Source organism: Sylvia atricapilla, chromosome 16 (assembly GCF_009819655.1).
Source record: "Sylvia atricapilla isolate bSylAtr1 chromosome 16, bSylAtr1.pri, whole genome shotgun sequence".
NCBI lineage: Eukaryota > Metazoa > Chordata > Aves > Passeriformes > Sylviidae > Sylvia > Sylvia atricapilla.
The window spans coordinates 6,394,567-6,419,570 of NC_089155.1; the positions used below are offsets into that span (position 1 = coordinate 6,394,567).

Below are 25,004 nucleotides of genomic sequence, written 5' to 3' on the forward strand. Positions count from 1 at the left end.
TTTGAAATTTTTGGTTGCATCTGATAGGGTTGCTCATATCAAAGGGACAGTCCTTGTATCACTGCCATCTAATGGCCAGGACATTGTGGTTGGGTGCCTGGTTTGGGTGTCCACTGGAAAACTGATCCTGTCACCAGTGCCAACTTTATTACCTTGTAAGACTTGATAATGATCTTAACTGCCCTCAGCTTCATTTTCAGCCTGTTACAGTCTGTTCTGCAGCCTCGCTGGACAATGGTGTGTGTACTCTTGCTTTAATGGCATATGAGAGATCAGAAATTTAGTTTTTATATGGCAAAATCCAGAAAGAAAGGGAAATCATTAATCAGATGGGTGTAATCTCCAAGGAAGCAAGTACTGCATTTTAATTCAGCATTTCCCTTTGATGAAAACTTTAGTGAATGTTATTATGTGGAATTTATATGAAGCCTGGGTTTAGGTAATCAGCTTTAATATTTATACTCTTAGGGAAAAAAAAAATTGAATCATTAGTAAGCATGCATAATTAATGAATAAATTGTATTTTTCCTTTGTTTTCCTTCAGGTATAAGGAAATGCTAGATCTAGTGATATCACCCAGTCTGACTGTAAATAGAGAGTGCCCTGACAGACTGAAGCTTAACCTTTCTCACATTTATGCCACGGCTCCAGATGACATAGAAGGTAGGCTGCTCTTCTGCTTACTGTTTGCTGCTTTAACATAACACATATGACTGTATGTGGCCAAAGGGAGCTGAGCACTGCAAGGCCTCTCTTCTGGCAATTTGTTCTTCAGTTTAGTGAGCAACTGAGGTTTTTGGGTTGTTTTTCTTTTTTTGTAGGCTCAGTTGTGGTTGAATCCTTTAGTTCCACAATGGCTTGAATGCAAATGGAATAGAAATACTTCATATGTAAATGGGTATCTGTGTACAGTTGGTGCCTGCATTTATACACATGCATGTGTAGGTTTTTGTTCCACTGGCAGAACTGCAGGTGTAATCCGTATTTTGTGCACGCTTGGTGGTTTTTGCTGGAGCCCCAGTGGTGGTGTGAATGTGAGCCCTGGGCTTTGCTGGCTGTGCAGCTGTTCAGGTGGGGGCTGTGGGAGCTCCAGGCACAGAAATGGATTGAGCAGCCTGAAAACCTCTTGCCAGAGCAGCTCTGTGCCCAGTTTGCATCGCTCTGAGACCCTGCTGCCATCCCCACATGGGTTAGCCCTGCTGCTCTCTGCTCTGGAGTTTCACATTTGGCAGGTATCAGGGACAAATTCTTTCAGTGGTTGAGGCTCTGATGGAAATTTATCTGCTCTTCTCCTTCTCCCCTCCCTGCCCCATCGTACTGTTCAAGTGAAGGAAACAGAAGAATGTTAAATCTGCTAAAAAAATTATTGGCAAGTGATGCAGCTGAACTAGTTCTTGCTAGTACAATCCCAGCTATTGTTTGCTGCGGTCAGGATCTGTCAGCCTTCCTGTTAGAGGGGAGTTAGGAAAAGGCACTGGCTATTATGTTTTAGTAGGATGTTTAACCCTTCATTTATAGGCTCTTAGAAGCCCAGGAGATGTTTTGTTTGCGTGTTTGCTCAGGCATTAGGAATTGCGTGGTTAAATCACGCCCATAGTGACTGCCTATTTGCAAGAGCAGTAGAAGGAATAACAGCCTAAAGGAAACATCCTTTTAAATGTTCCCTGTTTGCAGAAAAGATTAGAGCTAGAAATGATTTTTAGGTACATCGTTTTGCAAACGTCTTGGTGCAGGAACTGTTTTTTGTTCTGAGATAGAAATAAGAGCCAGCACAGGAGCTGTGCTGTGGGACACCAGTTTGCCAGTGACAGCTCACCTTGATTTGTTTCTTACAGAAATATTGTGGTGTTTTCTCTACAGAATGATCCCCTGTGCTACCAAGATTGTGCTCTTTCCCTTGAAAATACTTCTGGTTAATTTGAAGAACAGGAAAATACTTGTATGTTTGACAATTGTCAGACTGACAGAGCCCTGAATGTAATAAATGCACAGAAATGTGTGCTCTGTATTACACATAAAGTATTACATTTAGCAAGTCTAGTCATAGCACTTACTCATTTAGATGTCCATGTAGCTGTCTGGCATGTTGTTTTCATGGGTGCTTGTCATGAGATGTGCAGTTCTATCAATACAATTTTCAAGTGCACATTTTTCCTGTAGGATCAATTTTGCCTTTTCTTGTCAGTGACAGCAGCATATTGCATATTCACACACAATAAATTCCTGTTTGGCATTCTTGGCAAACTTATTTGCACTGTACCAAAATAAAAAATTTGAAGCTGTGGTGTTTTTCAAAGAGAAAAGGAATGAGACTTGTGCTCCAACTGTTCTGCTGGATTTTTTTTATGTAAAAGCCATTAAGAATTAAAGACATTAATTGTAAAATGTCTACTTCTTTAATGCAGTTCTATTTGGTAAAGAAAGACAGACAAATGGTGTAGTTCTTGTTTTCACAGTCTGAAAATCTAATTTTCTAAACCGTTGTCTTTCAGGTAAGTCAAGGCAAATTTTTCATAGTGAGTTTGAAGGCGACTCAGGTAAGCCCAGTTTTGGATTTAAACTCAGTCTTTTTTCTGTGGATGTGTCAGTGAGTAGATACATGTCTGTCACATTATCCTTTGTCAATATGTGCATTTGAATAACACTGTCCTTTGTCAGTGTTTTGAACTAAACCTCCCTGCCTGTTGCTTGGGAAATAGGTTACTGTACCACATTTTATAGGTACAGAAAGCAAGGTAGGGTTGCAGGTGGGTTTTACTTTTCTAAGGTATTGGAGGATTGCAGGGGTTTGAAGAAAGTCTTTCTGGTTTTGTTTCTGTCAGTGATTAGAGTGCTCCTGTTGGTGAATAAGCCTGTATAGATTTCACTATTAATTACATAAATTAACATTCTAAAAAAAACAATGATACTTAGTAATTAATATTTTTAGTAAGGACTCACGATGATGCAATTTTTATTGAAATTTAGTCTAAAAAGTTACCAGATGAAATGGCAGTATTTTTTAAAACAGTTTGGTGTAATCTCTGTGTTAGAGTGTAAAATCAAGCCGTGTAAAATGTTGTGAAAAAGGGTTGTGAGTGAAAGAACAGTTTCAAGAGAGATCTAAATCAGGATGAACAAACATTTCAGAAGTGAGATGTTGGATCTCTCTGGGTGTTCTGTCCATGTTTACAGCACAAGTTCCCCAAACTCATAGGACTATTTGTATATATTTAGACTTTATATGTCCTTGAATATTTCATTAAATGAAAAATGGTTCAAATGTTTCATTTGCCAGCTGACCAATGTCTGAACCAAGGAAGTTGTGCTGTTTTGGTCACTGAAGGAGGGTGGAGAAGCCATGAGCAATGAGTCTGGTGTGTGCACTGATGCAGCCAGGAGACACAGAGGCTGAATCAGTTGGGCCTTGTCATTATTGATGATTGTGAGAGTGTTTTGGCATTTAAAGTGCTGAATTGATGGCAGCTCCAGCTGCCAGGAACGAAGAAGCAAAGTTTGGATGGGACTGTGGAGGCAACCTGCAAAATGTACACAGTGGTATTTTTGGTATAATGTTTTCAGTATAACTTGCAGGTTTTAATTTTGCTTTATTTGTTTGTTTCTGGGCTTTTAGTTTTTAATTAGGTACATTTATCTCTGAATAAAGCTGATGGCACATTTTTCTTTGGTAGTGTTGCAGCACACAGCTGTTTGGTCCATTATAGAAGGCATCTTGCACATAAAACTTGTGTGATAGGTTTTCTACTGATTTAATCTTTTCATTGCTGGTAGTTCAATAAGGTATGCTATAGTTAACTCAAAAAAATTCAAATTAAGGAGATTTATGAAGTATTTTTAATATTTACTATTATTTGATATTTTAATGGACATTAAACAAAGTGAGTCATGGTCTAGGAGAGTACCAAAAAAAGCAAAAGATCAAAATGTGCAGTGAGCTTAAATCACTTCAGCAATCACAGTATTGGCTTTTATAGCCTTTAGCTTATGAGTCATTGCTTCAAAGCCCAGCTTCACAACTGATATCAGTCCCATGAGAAGAAGAAACTGGTAGTTCAATGAACTGATATCACCCTCAATTAAAAATTAAATCTATATTTGTTGTTAAGCAGAGAATATCTTATCTCTCTCAGTTTGGGGCTATTAACCAAAAAAATAAAAGTCTTTTGATTCCTGTGTATTTTTCTCAAAACAGCAGTGGTAAAAACAATTGTATCAGCTTGGCCATAGAACAGAACACGATGAAAATCTAAGACCCTTTAATTTTGTTTTCCAGGGAGCAGCAAAGCAGCACCGCAGTGTCCTCTCCATCTGTACACCACAAAGTGAGTGTCTGTGCCAAGTCTGTGCCAAGTGCTGTAATTTAAAATCCGTGTTTTGCTGAACAGCCATTTTGTGCAGACTTCTGTCACCTTAAAGAACATCTGCCCTAAGCCCGTCCACCTGTTCCCCTGCACATCTCTGGCACTGTGAAGTAGCTGATTCTTAATCTTCTTGGATATGGAGGGAAATAAGGTTTGAGGTACTGTGAACTGTGTATCCCTGGGTATCCAAACCTTATCAGTTTGAATATTGTTTTGTTTATGGGTGACCACAGAGGGGATGTGTCGAAATATCTGAGGTTTCCCATCGCACTCACTTGTTGGCAAACTCAAAATGAAACATGAAGAATCAGTGTTGATTTTATTCTGTTTTTTTCAACTTGCATATATTTTGCAGTGTCTTAAAGTCGCCACGCATTTAGGTGGCCTAGTCTGGTAGTTCATAAAACAAACTTCTGCTTCAGTCCAGTCAATACCAAGTTCCCAAAATATTCAGCATCCTGTGTTGAAGGTTATTTTAGCAAGATGCTTAGGACTGTTCTGCTTGCGCTCTAGAAGATCATGTGCAGTACCTATTGCCTTAAACCCTTGTGTTTTCTTGTTCTGACCAGACATTACCCCCATATAGTGACAGTCCCATCCTTCCCCAGCATGGCAGCCTATGGACAGGCTCAGTACAGCACAGGAATCCAGCAGGCTGCTGCCTACACTGCCTATCCTCCCCCAGGGCAGCCCTACGGGATCCCCTCCTACAGTGAGTATCCACAGTCCTGGTGCCTCTGAGGGCATCATCCTCCTGCTGCCAGCAAAACACATTGGAGGTCTTTGAGCCATTTATGTCTCAGTGTCATTTATGTCTCAGCAGTGTTGTCTTCTTGGGCCTAGAGGAAAGTCTTGAGTTTAAAAATGTTACGTTTACTTTGAATTGTATCAGGTTTGAACCTATCAGCTCTTCATGTCATGGGTTATGTTTTTGCAAGCTAGGTAAGTTTGGAGCCGGTCAGTAATAGACTATGAGAAATTCAGTTTCAGTAGGATGTGCCACTTAGGAGTAGTAGCTCATGAGTGTTCCCATGATTCACTGTCAAGACAAGGTACAGTAAATATATTTATGAAAACTACACTTTGCCATCCTTGATTCTTCCTGAAGTTTCAATAACACAGGCTACTTTGAAAAAAAAAATTGTGTATGTTACTGCAGAAGAACCAAAATGTAGAGCAGAATACAGCATGGGTGAGATGTTACAGAGTACCTTGGTCTTGAAAGACAGTTTTTGTTTAAATGGACAGTTACTGGCTATATGTGCAGTCCACATTTCTAACCCCAGTTGGCTTTGTTCCCTGCTTTTGTGCACAGCCTTGGCAGCAGCTGTGGGGAGACAGTGCTGGGCAGTAGCAGCTGGGGGTTCACACAGGGAACTGATTAAACCAGCACTCCTGCCAGGGGAATGCCTGGTAAACCAAGCCTTGATGTCCTCAAGCTCTGCATGGGAATACCGAGCTCTTGAGGAAACTGAAGGTTCTTTCCACTCCTAAAGACCAAAGAGATGTTGCTCTTGTTTAGGTACAGCACTTTAACAGAAAGCTTTGGGCTTCTTTCTTCTGGCTGCTCCCATAAGGGCTGAGTCTTGCACCATTAAAATGGCTTTGTAGTTTTTGTTTCCACTCCTGTTTTCTCTTGTGCTCTTAAACACTTGGCAAATACAGTATCTCTTCCCAACAAGAAGTTTTTATATAGACAGCTTTTGCTGAAGGGAGATTTGGTGCAGAGCTCTGGAAGGCTGGGGAAGTGGCCTTGGCAGAGCCAAAGCTCTACCAGGATGATGAGAGGAATGTTTTGAGACCCTTTCCTGGAGCTATTTGTGTGTTTGCATCGACTGGCTGACTTCCAAGGAAAACTCTGAACAGTTGTCCTGTTAGAGCAGGTGAAAGCAGAGCCATTTGCTACTGCCTAGAGGCTTTAGGGCATGCATGTGTCAGGCCCATATGCTGCTTATAAATCCTGTGGGTGACCTCTTAGCATCCTCCAGCAGTGGTTTCCCTCCCCCAGCCCCTACACCCTCTCTAAGACACTGAGCACAGCACATGAAAAACTCCACCTGGCTGACAACCAAGAACAATGAAGCAGTATTGTTTTTAGGCACAAAAAATAAAACTCGGCCAGCTTCTAGACAAAACAAAACATTATGTGGAAATTAATTTGGTGCTAAGTTATTTTGCTGTCTGACAACAATTTTTAGGCTTCCAAAGAGGCCCATTCGTTGGAGATTAATTGTAGCTGGGGTGGGTGGGTTGAGTGCTGGCCTGGGGAGTGCTGATGGAATGGAAAAGCTCAGGATGTTGGGAAGAGGGGCTTCTCTGCACACACTGCTCTTCCCCAGCAGTGATGAGGCCACAGACTTGAAGCAGCCTGTCCCCTCATTGTCCAAATAAACTTCTTGCCTTTCACAGTCCTCTTGTTATGAGCTTGTGCTCAAACTGAATCGCAGTTCTTCTCACCTACAGCTATAAGTGATTTTTATTAGAGAAAACATTTTCCGGGAGAACTTACTCCAAACCTGAGCAAGCACAGTCTTGCTGCCTCTAGTTAAACTAGAAAGGAGTATGTTTGAGGGAAGGCACCTGAATTGAACTTGTCTACAAGTTTGCCTACAAGTGCTAAAAGATGGGAGCAGCATGGAAAGTGTGTGAATCCGAGGCCCAAACATCAGCAGGGTCTGTGTTTAATCCCAGCACCCAGGGAGTATCCAATGGCCACCTTTTGTTGTGCAAATAGGATGCAAAGGAGGGAAGGATCACGCCCAAAGGGTTCATAATATGTTGCACCTTTGAGCTGTTTATTTTAATAATACAGCTGTACAATCTCAGCAGCATCTCAGAATAAAATATCAACTCCTTTCATTACCAGCAAAGGTTTCATCTTGCAATGTTTAATTCAGCTATTGCCGTTCCCTCTGTAAATTGTCAGTTTAATTGCCTGGTTTTAGAAATGAAAAGATTTTTGTGGCTTCAGGCCTTACCTGTTGTTCCTGAACTGTGTGTTATATCCAACTGAGTAGATGATAACCCTCCTGTAGGACTTGCCAATAGATGTTTTGGTACCAAAGCTGAAAATACAGTGCAAGTAAAAAATAACTCTTTGAGAACACAAATCTTGAGGTTATTTTGCTGAAGGTTCTGTTCCATTGTTAATCACTGTGTGCATCTGATAACTCTTCAGGAAGTTTGTGTTGGTGAGTTTCTTCAGTTCTAAAACAAAACTGTATGTTTAGAAATTGGTTTTGAAAACAGTACTATTCATGGCTGTTTGCCATCTTAGCCAAAGTGCATTTGGGTGTAGATATAGGATGTAACTGATTCAAATAAATTTGTGATCCATTTGATTGGCTGTTAGGAGACTTGTTTGGGCAATGCAAATAATTAAACACATATATATATATTTTATACATGCGTGTGTGTAAAAGAAAGTGTGGGGGAAAAAAAGAGTTTGTTAGGTTAAAATTCAGCTGAAAATTTGTTAATTCCAACACTTGCTTTTTTCCCATCTTTATCTGCCAAGCACTGACGTTTTGCTCTTGGTTTCCCCCTGTGCACCCCAAAGGCATTAAGACAGAGGACAGCCTGAGCCACTCTCCAGGACAGAGTGGATTTCTCAGCTATGGCTCCAGCTTCAGCACCCCGGCAGCAGGACAGGCTCCCTACACCTACCAGATGCACGGTGAGTGCAGCTCAGGGCTGGCAGGGTGGGCTCTGGGCACTCACATTCACAGCTCTGTGCTGCACCAGTTCTCCTCCTACACTTGCTGTGGGGAGCTTGTAGGTGCAGGCACAGGGATGGAGATAAGTCTCTGCTTGATCTGTTTTGCTCATCAAGGCATTGATTTCTGGCTGAGGGACTGGATTTAACAGTATTGTTCACCTGTGATCAATATAAGCTTTGTCTTTTCTGCAGAAGCTGTGTTTTCTTTTTCTTAATCAGTTCTGTGACTGCATACCTGGGATTGTTGTGTTGGTGTGAATTCCTGCATTCTGATGGAAGCCAAACAAAGGTGGTTTTACACTTCATGCAAACAGTCCTGTCAGTGCTTCTTTCTGCCTTACGCTGACCTGAACAAACTGCTCTGTGCTTAAACTGCTGCATATTCTCCCTACTATTATTTTTTTAACAACTGATACTTTGATACTAAGAGAAAGGAGAGTGACTCTGCTTGAGGAGAGATGCATGCACACAAGGATAAAGCTCTGAGTTGGCTTTGCCCATCCCTCTGAGATTTTCCAAGGGTTGGAAAACCAAAGAGGAATTGCACAGCTTTCCAAACTCTTGTGGAGGTTGTGGAAGGGGAAAGAAATCACATCACTTTACTTTTTGATATTGTTGAGGGTTTTATGCAAAAGGCCCTTTTGTGACATTATACTTAGCTGTCCCCATTGCAAAGCTGTCTTTTAATTCTCTTAATTCTTCTCAGTCCTGAAAGTGAAAAGTGGACATACACATCCACTTTTATTTCAAGTCTGTGAGCAACAAAAATCCTGAACAGTTGCAAAAAAACAGGGAAAACAAGGTAAAATCTGTTTTATTCCAGATATTATCAAAGAAAGCTGAAGACTAAGAGTTGACCCTTGGCTGAATCTTCACCTGCTAGTTTTGTCAGAGCATGTTTTCTCTAACACTAAGGTGGTTTTTGGGGCTTGAATACCTCAGTACATGCTGAAGACACCTGTGTTGGATGTGGCAACACAAACAAAAAAAAGGGAAAGGAAGCCTGTGGGTTTGGGGGTTTTCTCACCTGGATCCCTACAGGTTTCACCTGTCCTGCTTCCTCATGTGCTCTTTTGAGAAGGCAGACTCTTGGCTTTCTTAGGACTGAGGTTTTTAAGGTACCTCCATTGTTCAGTCAAGAGGTTTTAGACAAGTAAATTTTTGTGCATCAGCACTTGAAAATGTTACACTTGCAAACAACAGTGACACATCCACGAGCTGTACCAAAACAAGCAGAGAACTGTGTGTATGAGCATGGATGTGCCCTGGGGCTAGTAAATCACTTCTTTACAGATATTTATTCATGGAAGATCGTTTCAGCCGGCTCAGTAAGCCTTTAGTGCAAAAGAAAAAGGGAAAAAACAGTTTCTCCAAGTGGCAGGTGCTTACTCCAAGGCACAGGGAGCAGGAGTAAATGTGTCTTCCTGTAAACAAATATTTCCACCCTTCTTCTCCCGTCTTGTGAGAAGGGCAGTCTGAAGCTCCCTGACTGGATGGTTTATTTAACTTGCTGAGTGCTAGTGAAAGGTTGGAGTGAGGAGGCAGGAGCCTTCCTGTGCTGAGTGCTACCAAGGAATGTGGGTTTGGGCTTTCCCACGCCCCAGCTCCTGGGGGTTGGGAAGGTGATGGTTCCCTCTGCCAGCTCCACACCACTGGGCTTTGCTGCTGATGGGCTAAACCAGCTGAAAAGGGCAAACTTTAGTGATATGTTTTAATAGAAAAGTTCAAGGGGGCTTTAAGAGTCAAGCTTCCAACTCCCAGTTAGAGGACAAAATGGTTTTTGCATCGTGTGGGAAGAGAGATTGTGAAGAGGGTGATGGTCAGGGCTCACCAAGGAAAGGCATCTCCAGCTGCTGCTCAGTTTTCTATTGCAAAGTGCAAGGAAAATTATTTATTTTTAAGCTGTTCTCTGCAGGTATTGTAAGGTGAAATAAGTTTGTGTTATCTGCCTCCACTGAGGGCCAACTCCCAGAGCAATGTGATGATCTCCTCTGTGGGTGAGGGTGGGTGGTCAGATTGCTCAGCCTGGTGATCCCTCCTCACTGTCCCCTCAGACACCAGTTACAGCAGCAAGTGCCCATTTTAGGTGCTACACCACTCACCAAGGAACAGACGACCTCTTGGGTGACAAATTTGTCTCACAGGACAAATGCTGTCCTTCAGGGAGTGCCAGCATGGTTGGTGCTGGTTTGTTCCCTCTGGTGTGTGTTTGGCAGGCTGGGATGCCTGTGAGGCTGTGAGCAGTAAATGCTTTTGTAGGATAGAAAAAATCCAGAAACATGGGATGGTAACAAGCTTGGAAAATCATGAACTTGGTCTTGATTATTCAGCTTATTCTGAAGGCAGATTCTGCTCTGTTCAGGTCTGTTTGCTTGCAGTACAAACACAGGTGCAGGTGTAAAGGGGTAGCATTCAGCTTTTCATCCTGAACTCCAGCTGTCAATTGTATCCTGAGCAAGAGCAGGATCCACTAAAGAGCAAAAAATAAGTTGTAACAGCGTTTTGGTCAGTAAACGGTAAAGAAAAAGAGTTATTTTACAGCCAGCCAGAATGGGAAATCTATTTTCATGCTTCCCTAGCATGAAACAAAATTGATTGTGGAAGAGTTTGTTAGCCAGATAGCTAATGCAATGTGTCACACACATATACAAATATAGAAGATGAGATTAGCAAGTTCCACAGCTCATAAAAATGACACAAAACGATATTGCAAAGGTACTGTGGATTGAAATAAAGATTTTAATTGCCAAATAACAATGGATATCATCAGGCTTCAGGTAACATTCAGACTGAAATTTGGAATTCACATATTTGCCCTAAAGGAGTGACTTTTTTTCTCCCTTCTTTTTAACCAGTGCTGTGTACAGGGTTGTTCCATGTCATTATTGCATTTAGAATATTGTTTCATAGTGAAAAGATCTGAAATATGCATGTGGCCGGTCTGGGGATGGCACTCACTTTTAGAGTCCTGAATCTGGAGAGGAGGTAACAGCTTGCATTAGATTTTTGCCTTTAAAGTGGTAAATTTGTCATGCTGGGAAAGAAACGTTTCTTCAAGGTCCATTTCATTTCTTAGTCAGTCCTCATGTAAGTGTTCAATTACAGCACCAGATCACCAAACACCCTGGGCTTGGTTTTAGAAACATATTTTGCCTTTTAGCACACTTTTTTCTAAGTTTACATTTTCTGACAGTTCAGCAGTGCAGTGATTTGCTCAGACTTCTGGTAAAATTATTATTCAATGGTAGAAACTGAACATGAGACACACGATTATCTTCCAGTTTTGCCCCCAAAAGCTGACTAACTGGTAGCTGAAGAAACTGCTTGTTGCTGAGGGTGGGGGAGAAATCTTTGGAATATAAGAAACTTAGCATTTCTTGAGCTATGTAAAATACAAAGAGAAAATTGTGCCAGCACATTAGCTAACCCAGAGGCCATCAGCTCTGCAGAGAGTGCAATAACAGCCAGCTTATAGAGCATTTCCTGTGGTTGTAAGAGCATGTGCTACCCCTTGATTGCACATTAGGCCATCTCTTCTCAGCTTGTCATTAATTCCTAGACAATGCCTTGCTCTTCAGTTGTAATTGCTGAAATGACAGCTGCTATGAAACTATGAAGTTGCACAACAGTTAAAACTGTGGCCAAAGACCACTGTGGATGCTGTTGTTGGGCAGGAAAAGATTTGACTGCTTTTTTGGGGTTTTTTAATATCCAAATCTATCTACCCACAAAATACTTTTTACATTACAAAGGAAAAATCAGTTATGTAACTCGGATAACTTTCCTTTGCCAAGGAATTGCAGAGCAGTGTTGAGCTTGGGACAGACATAAATTTGGGACCAAAGACCTATGCAGTGAAATTCTTTGCTACTGCTGAATATTTGTTTTCTTTGTAGAGCCCTTCTGATGAGCTGTGAAGTAGTGAATGAATAGAAATTAGCATTTCTCTTGTGCAACACTGATTTAAAATGGATTAATTATATATATATTGCTTGTGTTTCTGGAGTGAATTGGTTATGAATTGTTCTCCTGGCCAGAGAACAAGTAAAATCTGAATAATTAATCAATTGAAATCTTTTCTTATGCTGAAAACATTTTGACCCTTGTTGATATCTGGATAATCTTCACAATTTTTTTTCCAAGAGATGCCAGAACTTCTTGCCATTGTGTGCCAATTTGCGTGTTAAAAATTTAATACGGGGTTATAAATACCAATTTGGCATGAACAGTTACCTCTGCCTGCATGAATTTTACAAAGGAAGTCCATGTTTAGTTTTGAACTTGATTCTTGAAGTACTTTGTGATGAAAATAATGATGAAATTTCAATCTACACCTGAGAAATGTGGATCACGCTTTGGCATCCAGATAGTGAATCCATATGAGCTCCCAAAAATAAAGGTGAGAGCCTGTTCTCAGCAAACTGCCACTCAGATGCCTTAGATTGAGAAAATTAAAACCTCAGAAGAAAATGAGCAGCCTTTTTCAAAGGCTTCTGCTTCACAGCTGGTTTGCATTAATTGCAGTCTAAAGCATGGCAGTAAAGTTGTGCTCCACTCCGTGGTGGGTTCAGCAGGGAGAGGCCTCTCTTCAGGAGGGGTCAGACCTCACTTTTTGCAGTGTAAATACAAGGTTCCTCAGAATAACAGCACAGTCTCCCTTTCAAAGATATTTAAACACCAGGGGCTGACTGTGCTCCATTTACTTTGTTTTAAAACGAGCTGACTTGTAGGAGAGGGAAGTCTGTGGGAGAGGCAAAGGTGTTGACAGTGATGCACTGTAGGCTGCAAGGAGCTGTGCTACTGCTGCCCAAGGGGAAAGCTCTGCTCTAACTCCTGCCATTTAATGGAAATCAAATATTAACTGGTGCAGTCAAAACAGGAATCTTCTCTGAGGCAGGGTGTTTATTTTGGAGGTGTTTTGTGTCTCCTTGAGGCTTTTGTGTGACTTTGTCGCCAGGCTGGCAGAGGTGACACTGGGGAGGTGGCGGCAGCTGTGACAGTCATGAATCAGAGGGAAGCAGTAAGATAGGGGCAATGGTAAAGGGACTGGATAAGGAAAACACAAAGAAAAGTTTGGTGAGAAAGGGGGAGTCAACAGAGGAGAAAGAAGTGACATTTCCCAAACATGCTGCTTGACTGTCTTGGGAGCATTGGTGGAGGTCAGATAGAAATCTCAAAATGTGGGTTAACGAGCAAAATCAGCACAGAAAACAGTCACAGAGATGTCACAGAGACACCTCTTTGTGGATTTCATTGTCATTGCTTTTGTAGGATATAAAAAATCCAGAAACATGGGATGGTAACAAGCTTGGGAAATCATGAGCTTGGTCTTGATTATTCAGCTTACAGTGCACTTGGCAAAGAATATGCTAAAGTGTTATTGAAGCTTCATTGAATAATTGATTCGGTATACCTAATGATTTTGAAATTGTCTAGAAGGCAATAGAAGAGCTAGTGTAAAATTACATACAAAAATCTGTATCAAGAGACATCATACCTGCCTAGCCAAGCATTTGAAAGTTAGGAAACACCAGATTCATGATGCTGTGCAGTACTGGTACTGCTTTTGTTGTGCCTCATCTCCAAGCACTGTGTGAGGTAATGCTGTGGTGGAAAAAAACAAATTCAGTCACAGGATGAGAGACTGGGATAATGTTTGTGGACAAGTTCAGCCTGACCCTGCTTCAGTCAGCGCAGGCTGTGCAGCTCAGGAGTTTCTGAACTGCTCTGCTGGCAGTGGATAACACTCTTGCCTGGGCCTTTTTATATGTGATTTGGATGCCCTTTCTGTTTATATTGGCAGGGTTTAAACTCTGACACTTCTCACTGCAGTGCTGTGACCTCCAGAACTACAAGAATACCTGCACTATCTGAAGGGAGCCCACTGAGTTATCACAAATAAAAAGAGGAGGATAAAAATTTGGCTTAAAAAGTCTGTAACTGGCAGATTAATTGACATGACAAGTCATTACCAGGACAAAGATCACTCTGCTGTTGTCAAGTTTCTTATATTTTTCTCTGTTGTAGCTCTTCCCCTGGAGCCCCTGCAGTACTGAAGCAGTGCACGGAGGCTGGAAAAGCCTCAAGACAAATGCCTGGGTCTAAACTACTCAATTCAGACTTACAGGGATCCTAAGTAGTGGGCCAAAGAGTGGAGATGTGCTGACCAACTCCCTCTTTTCCCCTGGTATTTGGAGATTTACTTTGCTCAAGAGGAAGAGAATTGCTGAATAACAGTTGTGCTGACAGGGCAAGAATGGCATGACAGTAGATATGACAAGGCTGCTTAGATTTGAATGGTGACCTGGGAACTGGTGGTTCATGGCCATTAATTAGCATAGAAGGTGGAAAATCCAGCTTTTCTTTATCATGTCTTGTTAACTATCAGTGGAGGATTGTGTCCAGGATGAAACTACAGCCGGAGGGATCTTTATTCTTTGGAGTCCATGGAGTTACCCAGATAAAGTCAGTTTTGCTGGTTGTCTTTTTCAACAAGGTATTGCATAGAAACAGTCTACATCCTTGTGTAAGGATGTTCACTTTTTGGCCCAAAACATTTCCTTGTGATTTGTTTTTGAAGACAGTCCAGTGTGATTTCCTTCTATAGCTGTAGCACTGTTAGACAGAAGTGGTTAAAAAACACTTTCTTAAAGTACAGTAAAATCTAACTGCTTTCCCATGGTTCAAATCCTGAGAGGAACTATATACCATCCCAGCACTTTCAACACCATTGTTGATCTGGATTGAGCTATACAGATGACCAAGCTCAAAAGGATGGTAAAAGTCAGGCTCTTAGAGCTGCTCTGGTCATCACTTATTAAAGCTCTTTGAGGCTCTGTGGGTTAAATACACCCAGGAGCAGGGGAAGAGCTTTGACTCAGAAAAACTGAACTGTGAAATGTGTTTTATATCACCAGAGTGCCCTCAAACACCTGGTCAGGCTGACAGGACTGCACGGGATTGTGGTGGGAGACAAATGGGCTTATGTTGAATGGGTTTTGTATCTAAGAGTATCATCTGCAGGGAGGTGTTCATATGCTTTTGGGAGCAATGTCCTTTACCAGACACTGCTGATGTCAAGTGGTGTAACATTGTAGAATAAGGCTTTTTAGCTAGCTTAATGCAGTTTGCTCTTCCCTGCACTGTCTGAGCCCTTCCAGACAGAAATACAAGACTTTTTGGGGAAGGGTTCATTACACCTAATGGCAAACACTTGAGCAATCTGCTGCAAAGTACATATGGGTTGAGTTTTTCTTCTCCTTTCACAGGTCAGATAGTCTTGAAATGCCTCCACAGCTGACAACCATGCAAGGTTTTATGAGTCTTCTTGCCCAGTAAATGCAGGCAGATGTTGTAGGATTTGGAACCTTACAAGGCACTGGAGTATAGCTGGTGGGAAGTAATTTTGATGAGTGCTTAACCTCTCACTAAAAATGTAGCAGCTTGGAGAAGGCAGTATTTACTGCAGGAAACATTAGCTTGTCAGAGAGCTAAAGCACTGCAAAGAGCCTCTCTGGATGACCACGGAAGTCTTCAGGCAGCTGTTGTGCACAGCACAGGGTGATGCACACTGTGCAGGGAGGTGGGCTGTGCCTTGGCCTGCATCACTCAGTCAGCAGTGCTTCCTGCAGGAAAACAGCCCCATGATGTCAGAATGCACAGGCCATTGTGTGCAGCCTTGTAAAACACCATGCAATTCAGCTGACCCCTGCAGGCATTTATTTTTATTAGTCCTAAATGGTCAAATAATCCTTTGAGAGAACTCTCTGTGGAACGATTGTGCATTTCATCTACAAGCCAGAGGAAATGCTTAGGTCTAAGCTGCATCATTCTGTTTTTTGGATAAATCATGACACAAACATACTCAGAAATGCCCATGGTAGCCACCCTCAGTGTCACATTTTTTAAGTGTTCCTGAGCTCACAGTTGCTGCTGGCTGCCCAGAGAGCTGTGACAAACACTGAGACTATCCACCTGTGCTGGACCTGGCCACCTCCTTCTCTGACTGTCGGGTATTTCATTGAATGTTGAAAGTGCAAACCATCTGTTCTTCTAAATAGAGTAGTTTATTCTCTTTTGAGCAGTGCAGGAGGCTTGGAGAGCACCTCCCTGTTGTCCAGGCCAATCTGGCCTGTGAAAGACAAGGGCACAAACCTGATTTTCAAAGCTTGCTGTGGTTTTGATCTGAGCTACACCACAGGCCCATCCTGTCTTCATAATCACCACTCCCTGAGAGCATTCCTTATCATACTGTGCATTCATTAGCTGAAAAAAACCTTTTTTTTTTTTTTTTTTTAGCAATGCCAGAGCTAAGTTCTGAATTCACTGAAAATAAGAATGAATATTCCTTTCTTTTCTTTACTTGCTCATACCTGGCAAGGAGGGGAAGAAATGCAGCCTTGATTCTGCAGTGACTGAAAGACAGATGTAGAGGGTGAGAAGCTGGTATGAAAGTTTTTGCAGGAACACAGGCCAGATCATGCACCATTGAAATTATCATTGACCATGGCATAGGGTTTTTTTGGAATGCTTGAATTAGAAAGTGAATGAGGGGAAAATAGCAAATGAAATCCATCTGTATGAGAACAGGAATAGAACATTAATCAGCTCACAAAGAGTTTTTCTGTACATGTTGCCCTTGGACACTCACATAGGGAAGGGCCACATCTACTTATCAAGGAAAAAATCATGGCACTGGCTCTGCCTGGCATGTGGACTCCTTTCATGCCGTGTCTTTCCATGCAAGTGTGTTTGTGATATAAATACTTTACAGGAACACTTTCAGTACCACACATCTGAAGAGCTGTTCTACTTCAGAGTTCAGATTGTTTTATTATGAGCTAAATGTTCTTTAAGCTACCTGTGAATGAGGGCATTGTGACATTTAGCAACTGGCTTGATTGAACACAGATGTGAGCCATATTCCATATGGAGAAGATCCAAAGGGGGAGATCCTAGGCTTGTTTCTGATTTGCAGGGAGTTTGAATGCAATTACTTGGCACTGAGCTACCAGGATAGATGGAAACAAATCGCTTGCTCCCACCTCTGCAGCATTGCAAATGTAAAACCAGCCTCAGTCTGAGAGTGTGTGTTGTCTATAGAGGTCCATGAAAAAAAGCCACTATATGTGAAAGCAAAATTTCTGTAGAAATAGGCATAAATGGGAGGGGGCCAGGCATTCATATAAATTGCTTGCTGAGGGCTTCCTAGGAGTGGTCCATTCCAAGTAGCACCACTTTCAAACTTCATTCCAGTCTTCCTCTGAATAGTGCAAGAAGTGCTATTACCTGGGAAAGTGTTTGAGGGGAGAAATGGCTACATAGGAAATAGGGCTAAATTGCAGTATCTGTTGATAATTTTGCCATTTCTTGAGTGTAAAATTTACTGATGCAGAATTGAAATTGCACCTGGCAGAATTCATTATGTTATGGAAGTGTTTATTTCCTACCAACAACTTAAGGAGGAAAAGCAAACATTTGGGGCTGGTTCTGGTATGTGTTCTGAACTGCTGAACTCTACAAGGCTGCTCACAGAAATTGTGACCAGCAGGCCTCCTTCTCTGTTTATGGAGTGGAGAGGGTTTATCTTTGTCTCCTTTGCCTGTGGCACTTGTTTGTTTTCCTGCCATTTGAGCTGAGGGTGCATCATTGAAAACATGGGCTCTCTGATCTGGCCTGTGAAGTGGAGCAGGGTCTGAGCTATAATAGTTCCTAAGATAAATATTGCTCAACCTAAATATTTAGGAACTTTCTTTTCCATGCAGATAATTGATTTTTTTTTTCTCTCAGCTTTTCATCCTTGCTCAGCTGGGAAGAAATTCCAAGTATTTACTCACTTTGGTTGTCCTCACTGTCCTTATCTGTAATTATTCTGCTGTAACACTGAGCTGCCAGGACATACTGAGCTTAGCAGCTCTCAAGGTGTGCTTTGGGAGGGGGTTCAAATCTCTGAATGCACTGCTGGAGGGCAAGGAAAAGGGTTGTGTTTGATCTCAGTTGGGACAAACAATGCTGAGATAGTAGTCCTCCTTGGTCAGGATGCAATGACAGGAGCCAGAAGAAGAGAAAAACCTAAGTTGTCAGGTTGAACTTCAGTTTATAGGGAATACCAGTCTTCAGGACTTTCACAAATATTTAAATATGGAGGCAAAAATTCTGTCCTTCCCTTGGAAAATCCCCATGGCAGAGGGAGCCAGCCTGGACTGGCCTGTGGGGACACCTGAACTCAGGTAGCTCATCCAAAGTGGCAAAAATATATTTTACAAAATCGCAGTGTGAAATGCACTACGCTGGGTGCAGTCACAGTGCACTGTGAGAAGCTGTGGAGCAGGAATCATTGCCCATCCTCTCATCCCTGCATTCCTGCCCTCCTCTCCCTGTTCACTTACATTGTATGCATGGGCACGCTCATTGTTCACAGCTGCTACAAAGTTCTGAGTAAGTTTAATCCAGCTGAGTGAATCCCTCCTTTTCCTCACTCTCTCAGACTGTTTGGAAAGCAGGAAGCTGCAGTATCATGTGCAGGTAGCACAGCAATAAACATGTTCTCATCACAATTTACACATAAAGCGTGAGTCCCTCGAGGTAACTCATCCCCCTCTTGACAGCTTTAATAAAGGATGATGGATTGTTTCTAAATGACAGTTTAGGAAAATCAAAAATTCCCCCCTGTATTGTTTCAAGCTCTGGTGTACAAGAGCTGTTTTGTCTTCTGTGAAAGTTGTTTTTGCCTGTGAGCACTGGGGCTCTATTACTCTCCTTCACAGTGGTGAGAAATGCTGTTACCACAGGAATATATTCGTTCTGCTGCATACCTGTGACTTTTGGAAAAACCTGCAGAAGCCTATCACGGGTGGGAAGTGGGGAAATGCCAAGAGCTGATGGTGTTGCTGTCTTTGGGATGCTGCTCAGGGCAATCTCCCCATGTGGGTTGTTGGAAGCAGGAGGGATTGGGCACTGATCCACCCACAGCTGCCTCCAAGGCAGGACTGCCAGGAGCAAACATCACCCAAGCCCACCTGCACTGGCACAGCTCCCAGCCAGCACATTCTGGGTCTTGGGGAGACCCAAGCCTCCAGGTACCTGGCAATCACCTGCTCTGTTTTCTTCCTCTCTGCTATTTTCTTTTTAAAGACCACATGTGGCAACAAATCAGTTCTGGAGGGCAGAGTCCTCTCTCTTGGTTCTTTTTGGCTTGAGATTTATTTCTCAGTGCATGTGCTTTGTAGCTGCACTTGGCAGAGTGGAGTTTGTTCAGCTGTCCATTCCCCAGCTAATCTGGTGTCCTAAAATAAAAACAAGCAAGTGGAACTTGGGAGGCTGGCTGCCCCGTGAAGACGTGCAGAGTGTCATATGGTTAAAACAGCACTGCTCAAAGTCATTCACATGGTGAGAAGCCAGATGAGAAAAAAAGGCCAAAGGCCTGATTAGGGCTCAGTCTGATGGTACCTTGAGGTGACAGAATGAAGCTAAGGTGAGCCCAGTGCAGCCAGACAGCACCAAGATCATACCTTTTTCACATGCCATGTGAAATGAAAACTACTGAAATCAAAACCAGCATAGAGTGGGGTTAAATCAAGGCTAGAACTTGTGAGGGGATGAGAGCTTATGGCTCTGCTACCACTGGCCTGATAGGAGGAAAAGACAGACCATTCCTGTAGATCTTACCTGAACATTTACTTCTCCAAACAAAATCTGTGTGGTGGTGCTTCCTCCAGCTGAAGGAGCCTGGCTGAACATCAGCTGCTTTGCTTGGGACAGAACCATGTCCATCCTTTCTCTTCCTAATATCCCAGGATGAAGAAATAGATTTGCTCCTTGCTGTCCCAGAAATCTCAGCAATATTGTTCTCACATTGGGAATAGCAACACCAGGGAACAGATTTTTCTTCTGGAAACTCCTGGGTACCTGATCAATTAGGACAAATGCCAGGATACCCATGTGTGAAACAGCACACGTGGGAGGATGTAAATGTAACTGAGGGGTTTCCTTACAGGAGGAGAAGATTAAAAATACTATTCCATTACTTATTGTAAAAAGAAGTAACTGATTTTTAAATCTGGGCTGAATACTTGTGTTCCAGCTCTGTTTCCTGGCCCAATAATCAATGTTTTAGTGGATATAAATGAATGCCTTTCAGTCAGTAAACCCCAGTAACAGCCCAAGGTTTTACAGCCTCAGATTTGTGACATACTTTTTTGTAGTGAGCTGGTACTTTACTTCCTGGTGGAAATCATTTGAATTAACATACCCTGTTGCTTTGATTGCTGGTGTATCTTATGACTGTGATCCTCTTTCCCTCAGGCACAGCAGGGATTTACCAGGGAGCCAATGGCCTGACAAATTCTGCAGGATTCAGTGCTGTGCATCAGGTATGGGCTCAGCATCTATTGCTGGCAACCTTGTCACTTATTTTTAACCACTTGGAAGATTTATAGGTCAGAGAGATTATTGTAGTGGTCAGAGATATTTAAGGAAGGTGTTGCTTTGTGTTTTGCTGAACACCATTCTGCTCTGCTCCTTGGGCCTGTCCCATTTGCTGGGCTGTAAGATATCTTGGTTAGTTTTAAGGTGTGTCTCAGGACGCATACACACAGAGTGCAGACCTTGCAGGAGGAGGGTGCCCTGGCAGTCTCTGACTGGCTGCTGCAGCACTGCCAAGAGTTTCCCCATTCTTCTGCCATATTACAACTTTCAGATGTGTTGTGCATCCTCTCCAGAGGGGATGGTTTCTAGAACCCTGTTGTCTGCTGTCTTGGCACTCTGCAGTAAATGTGAACAGTCTGAGAGAGGTGTTGGCAGGCCCTGGTGGATGTGGAGCCATCTGAGCTGTCTGGGCACTTCCCTCTTTGAGAACACACCTGTCCATGGGCTCCATGCCTCAGAGACCTTGATAAGTGTGTGTGTATAAATAAACAGCAGGCACATACACACAAGGCAGATGTTTTCCAGTAGCAAATGGCTCTTCTTGTTTGGACCAAACAGATGAGTACACTGTCCCAGAAAACATGTTTTGGTTGGCCAGTAATTTCAGTTCCTTGTTTATAGGGTGACTGTTGACTTGTATTTTTAATGGCAACAGTGGGCAATTTCTTTGTTGCTTCAGTTTGGACTTATGCCGTCAGCATTGCTGATAGAAGGGCATTTGATTGCAGTATGGAGGTTACCTAAACAGGGGGGAAAGTTGGGCTTTTTTCATTGTTTTGTAATTTTCTGTAGGAGAAAACAATGAAATTATCTCATTTCTTTTTCAGTCTAATTGTCCTTATGACAATTTGAGCCTTTGTTCTTGAGAGCTCCCTGGTGACTGAAAGTTAATGAAATAGCTGTCACAGACAAAGATGTAAGCTGTTAAGGAGGAAAGTGCTTTTAGTCTTTCCAGAGACTATTTATTATTTAATTTTATTTAATACCAGAGACTAATTATAATTTCTGAGGAAATAAAAGCCTTCTGCTCAAAGACAATGCCCAGAGCATGAATACAGTTCTCTATCTGGAAAAGCCAATTCAGTGGACAAGGACAGGAGTTGCAATTAAAACAAAAAGAAACAAACATTTTGTGCTTTAATTGTTCAGAGATACATTTTATAATGTTTTCCAGTGTCCTGCTTTTCACAATACACCCACTAAACACGCAAGGATAATGGTATGTGGTTTCTTTGGGAGCCTTAAAATCAGGACAGAGGGTTTTGTGATAACCTCAGCTCCTCAAGGTCACTTGCACCTCATGCTTTTAGTTCATTTTTCTGTAGGTAGGCAGAATCACTCAGGCATTTATTTATTGCTGAGATAGTTGGGCAGACTGTCATGAGCATTGCTGAAAAAGAATTGCTACTTGCTTTTAATTTTTAGCTTAACAGCTGATCAGAAGATGTTGCTGATCATGGGGAAATGCAGCCTGTTTTGCTCCTTCCCTCACCCAGTTATTCATTCTGTTCTTGCAATTTCTTAGGTATTTTGTTGTTTACAAAGATTATATGTTCCATCATGGCCCTTTTCAGAAAGCCACCCTACTTCACTCTTACATAAAATTGTTAAACTCTGTAATATGGAATGTGTCAGCACTGATAACTAAAGTCCTATAAAAAACTCCATAACTTGCCAGATTTCTGACCTCTTGTTGATTAGTCTATCATAATGAAAGAGGAGTATATTTGAGAAAAGCAGAAATGTAATTTCCTAAGGGAATGAAATGCAGTTCTTAGTGAAATATTCCTGAGCGATGACTTGCTGCGTGCACAAGTAACACATTGCTTTTGTGGTGACTTACTTTTTGTGAGATAAAACCAGATGCATGCGAGTCAGATGTTTCTTTTTTTTCCCTCCAAGGAATATTCCTCGTATCCCAGCTTCCCTCAGAGCCAGTACTCTCAGTATTACAGCTCGTCCTACAGCTCCCCATACGTGTCTGCCAACAGCATCAGCCCCTCGGCCATCCCCACCTCCACGTACTCCCTGCAGGAGTCTTCCCACAACATCACCAGCCAGAGCACAGAATCCCACTCTGGTAGGTGCCTCTCTTGTGTTCCCAGCCTGGCAGCCTCAGCCATCTGCAGACACAAACATCAGCATCTTGTTTTGGGGGTTTTTACAATACATATTGATAGCGCAGATTGTCTGGCAGTGAACGGTTCTTACACGGGTTTGGGAAGAGGTTGGAATATCCAAGCTCTCTAAAACCATCCTGTGTTGTTTTCTTGAGTATATGAGGTTCTCTAAGGTAGAGGAGGTTTCTTCTTTTTTCTTTTCTTCTGCAGGAAGATATGACAATGACATACCAACCCCAGATCAGTACTGAGGGCTGACATGGATAGCAATCAATCCAAAACAAACAGCCATGAGCTGAAAAATTCTCAGTTTTCCTCAATGTCTGATGAGTTTTTAGCCCATGTCTTTGTTAAAGATTATATTCGCCTCTTACAACATGTAATTTTGTGCATTCATAAACAGCTACATCAAGGGAAAGTCTCACTTTAAAAAATCTACACAAGCTGTATGTCTAGTATGAAAGTTCAAGCTGAATTCCACACTAAAAAAAAGCTTCAAAATTTGTGTTCCCCCTTTGAATGCTTAATTTTTAGTTTCAAAGCTGAAGTAGTCTATGGTGGATTATGATCCCCCAGTGTCCTGTTCAAGAGCAATCTTCAGATATCACTTCCCTACTAGTTTTTATTGGAGTGCAATAACATTTATATAAAGCACCACACAATTTGTGGATGATCACAGTACACACCCACTGAAGGTCTGCTGATTTAGGAAACAAATCTGAACATCTGTGGTTGCTCTGAAGGAAAAATAAACTCGTATTGTTTTTTAAAAAGAAGTGATCACAGACTGCTCTAAGAGCAGTTGGAGGATTTTCCATTCCTTAGATCTTATCTCAGCCTTTTTGAGAAGGGATGATTTCACACAGGCTTCTTAGGCACAATCCCAGCTTCTCTGAAGAAGAGCACGGTTACTCTAGGAAGTTGCAGAGGCCACAACTTAGCAAGGTGTAAAGAAAAATATGTTTGAAAAGGATTTGCAATGTAAGGTGAGTGAAACCCAGACAGGTCTCTGAAACTCAAGCCAATCAAAACAGATACTTCATACATGGGAAGTTTATTTTTAACTGTCTTTTCTCAGTTATATCTAAAATACTATCCTCTGAGAAATGGGGTAAGGCTCAACTGGTTAGTTCTGTATTTTTAAATAAAATTTGATGTTGAAAGTATATTTTTAATTATTAGCATTCATCAAAATTGAAAAAAAAAGAAAACCCAAAAATATTTGAAAAAAAATTTCAGAAGTGTAATTGATATTGGATTCTGTTTCTATTGCCTTTTTAATTTCTATCTTTGTAAAACATGGAGGGGAGTAAAATTTCAAAAGTTTTTAATTTCCATTGAAATTTTTGGTAAGGATTTTTGTAGTGACATGTCCTTTTTAAAACGTTATATATGAGGTCTTGGTGATTTTTAAAATTGCTTTAACAAATCTTAGGAGTTAAAACTTACTTCTCTAACACTGTTAGCTATTGGTGTGAAAAGAGAAAGATTTTTCTCCTGGTGATTTTAGTTTCTCTGTTGCTTTTCAATGAAAGGTTTGATGCTCTAGTTACAGTGACACAATGCAAAAATTAAATTCACAATAGAATTTCTTTCTCCTAATAGGGGAATATTCAACAACACCAGCAAAAGACATAGAGACAGACAGACATCACAGAGGGTCAGATGGCAAGGTACGAGCCCGGTCAAAAAGAAGCAACGATCCTTCCCCTACTGCTGACAGTGAGATTGAGGTAATAATAACTTTAATTTCTGTTCCTTTGGTACATCCAGAAAAGATGAAAATGCCTTTGTTAGCAAATCCAAGAGACAGAACCAAATTAGTAATACAACTGGAACCTGCAGGCACGAATAGTCAAAACAATTGCTCAGTGTCTGTGTTATCAACATCTCAAACTATTCTTCATACGTACCCTTTGTTCTTTTCCTTTGGGCTTTGTGTAAGTCTGATTTTTTGTTCCCCTGACTTGATAGGCAACAGGGGATTTCTGTGGTTGTTAGGAGAGCAGGCTCTTGGGATGGCCAGCATACACATAGCTCCAAAATTCCTGATGTTTCATTTTGCCTGCTTTCACAAAACATCTACAGTCAGTGCTCCAAATGGCTTGAGATCTTAAACATCTCTAGTCCAACAGGACATATTTCCTGACTGAACCTGTTCTTGCAGTTGCTTAATATGTAACTATATTTCTTTTTTCCACCCCATCTGTCATCACAGCGTGTGTTTGTGTGGGATTTGGATGAGACGATAATTATTTTTCACTCCTTACTCACGGGAACCTTTGCATCCAGATATGGGAAGGTAAAATTTAATTTTTTTAGCATTACTGCTTGTCCAGCCAAATTGTGTCGGGAACTGTGGGGGCAGCTATTAGACAG

General features: G+C 41.7%; 1 protein-coding gene across 1 annotated transcript in view; it reads left to right on the forward strand.

Annotated features, from left to right (window-relative positions):
* Positions 1 to 550: 550 nt before the first annotated feature.
* Positions 551 to 25,004, forward strand: part of EYA2 (EYA transcriptional coactivator and phosphatase 2) — a 48,839-nt gene continuing 24,385 nt past the window's right edge. Inside the window, exons 1-8 of the mRNA XM_066330640.1 lie at positions 551 to 663; positions 4,274 to 4,322; positions 4,931 to 5,073; positions 7,921 to 8,037; positions 20,383 to 20,450; positions 22,408 to 22,585; positions 24,231 to 24,358; positions 24,844 to 24,927. Of these exons, the coding sequence (XP_066186737.1) occupies positions 555 to 663; positions 4,274 to 4,322; positions 4,931 to 5,073; positions 7,921 to 8,037; positions 20,383 to 20,450; positions 22,408 to 22,585; positions 24,231 to 24,358; positions 24,844 to 24,927 (876 nt within the window). The 5' untranslated portion in view covers positions 551 to 554. The remainder of the gene's footprint in view (positions 664 to 4,273; positions 4,323 to 4,930; positions 5,074 to 7,920; positions 8,038 to 20,382; positions 20,451 to 22,407; positions 22,586 to 24,230; positions 24,359 to 24,843; positions 24,928 to 25,004) is intronic.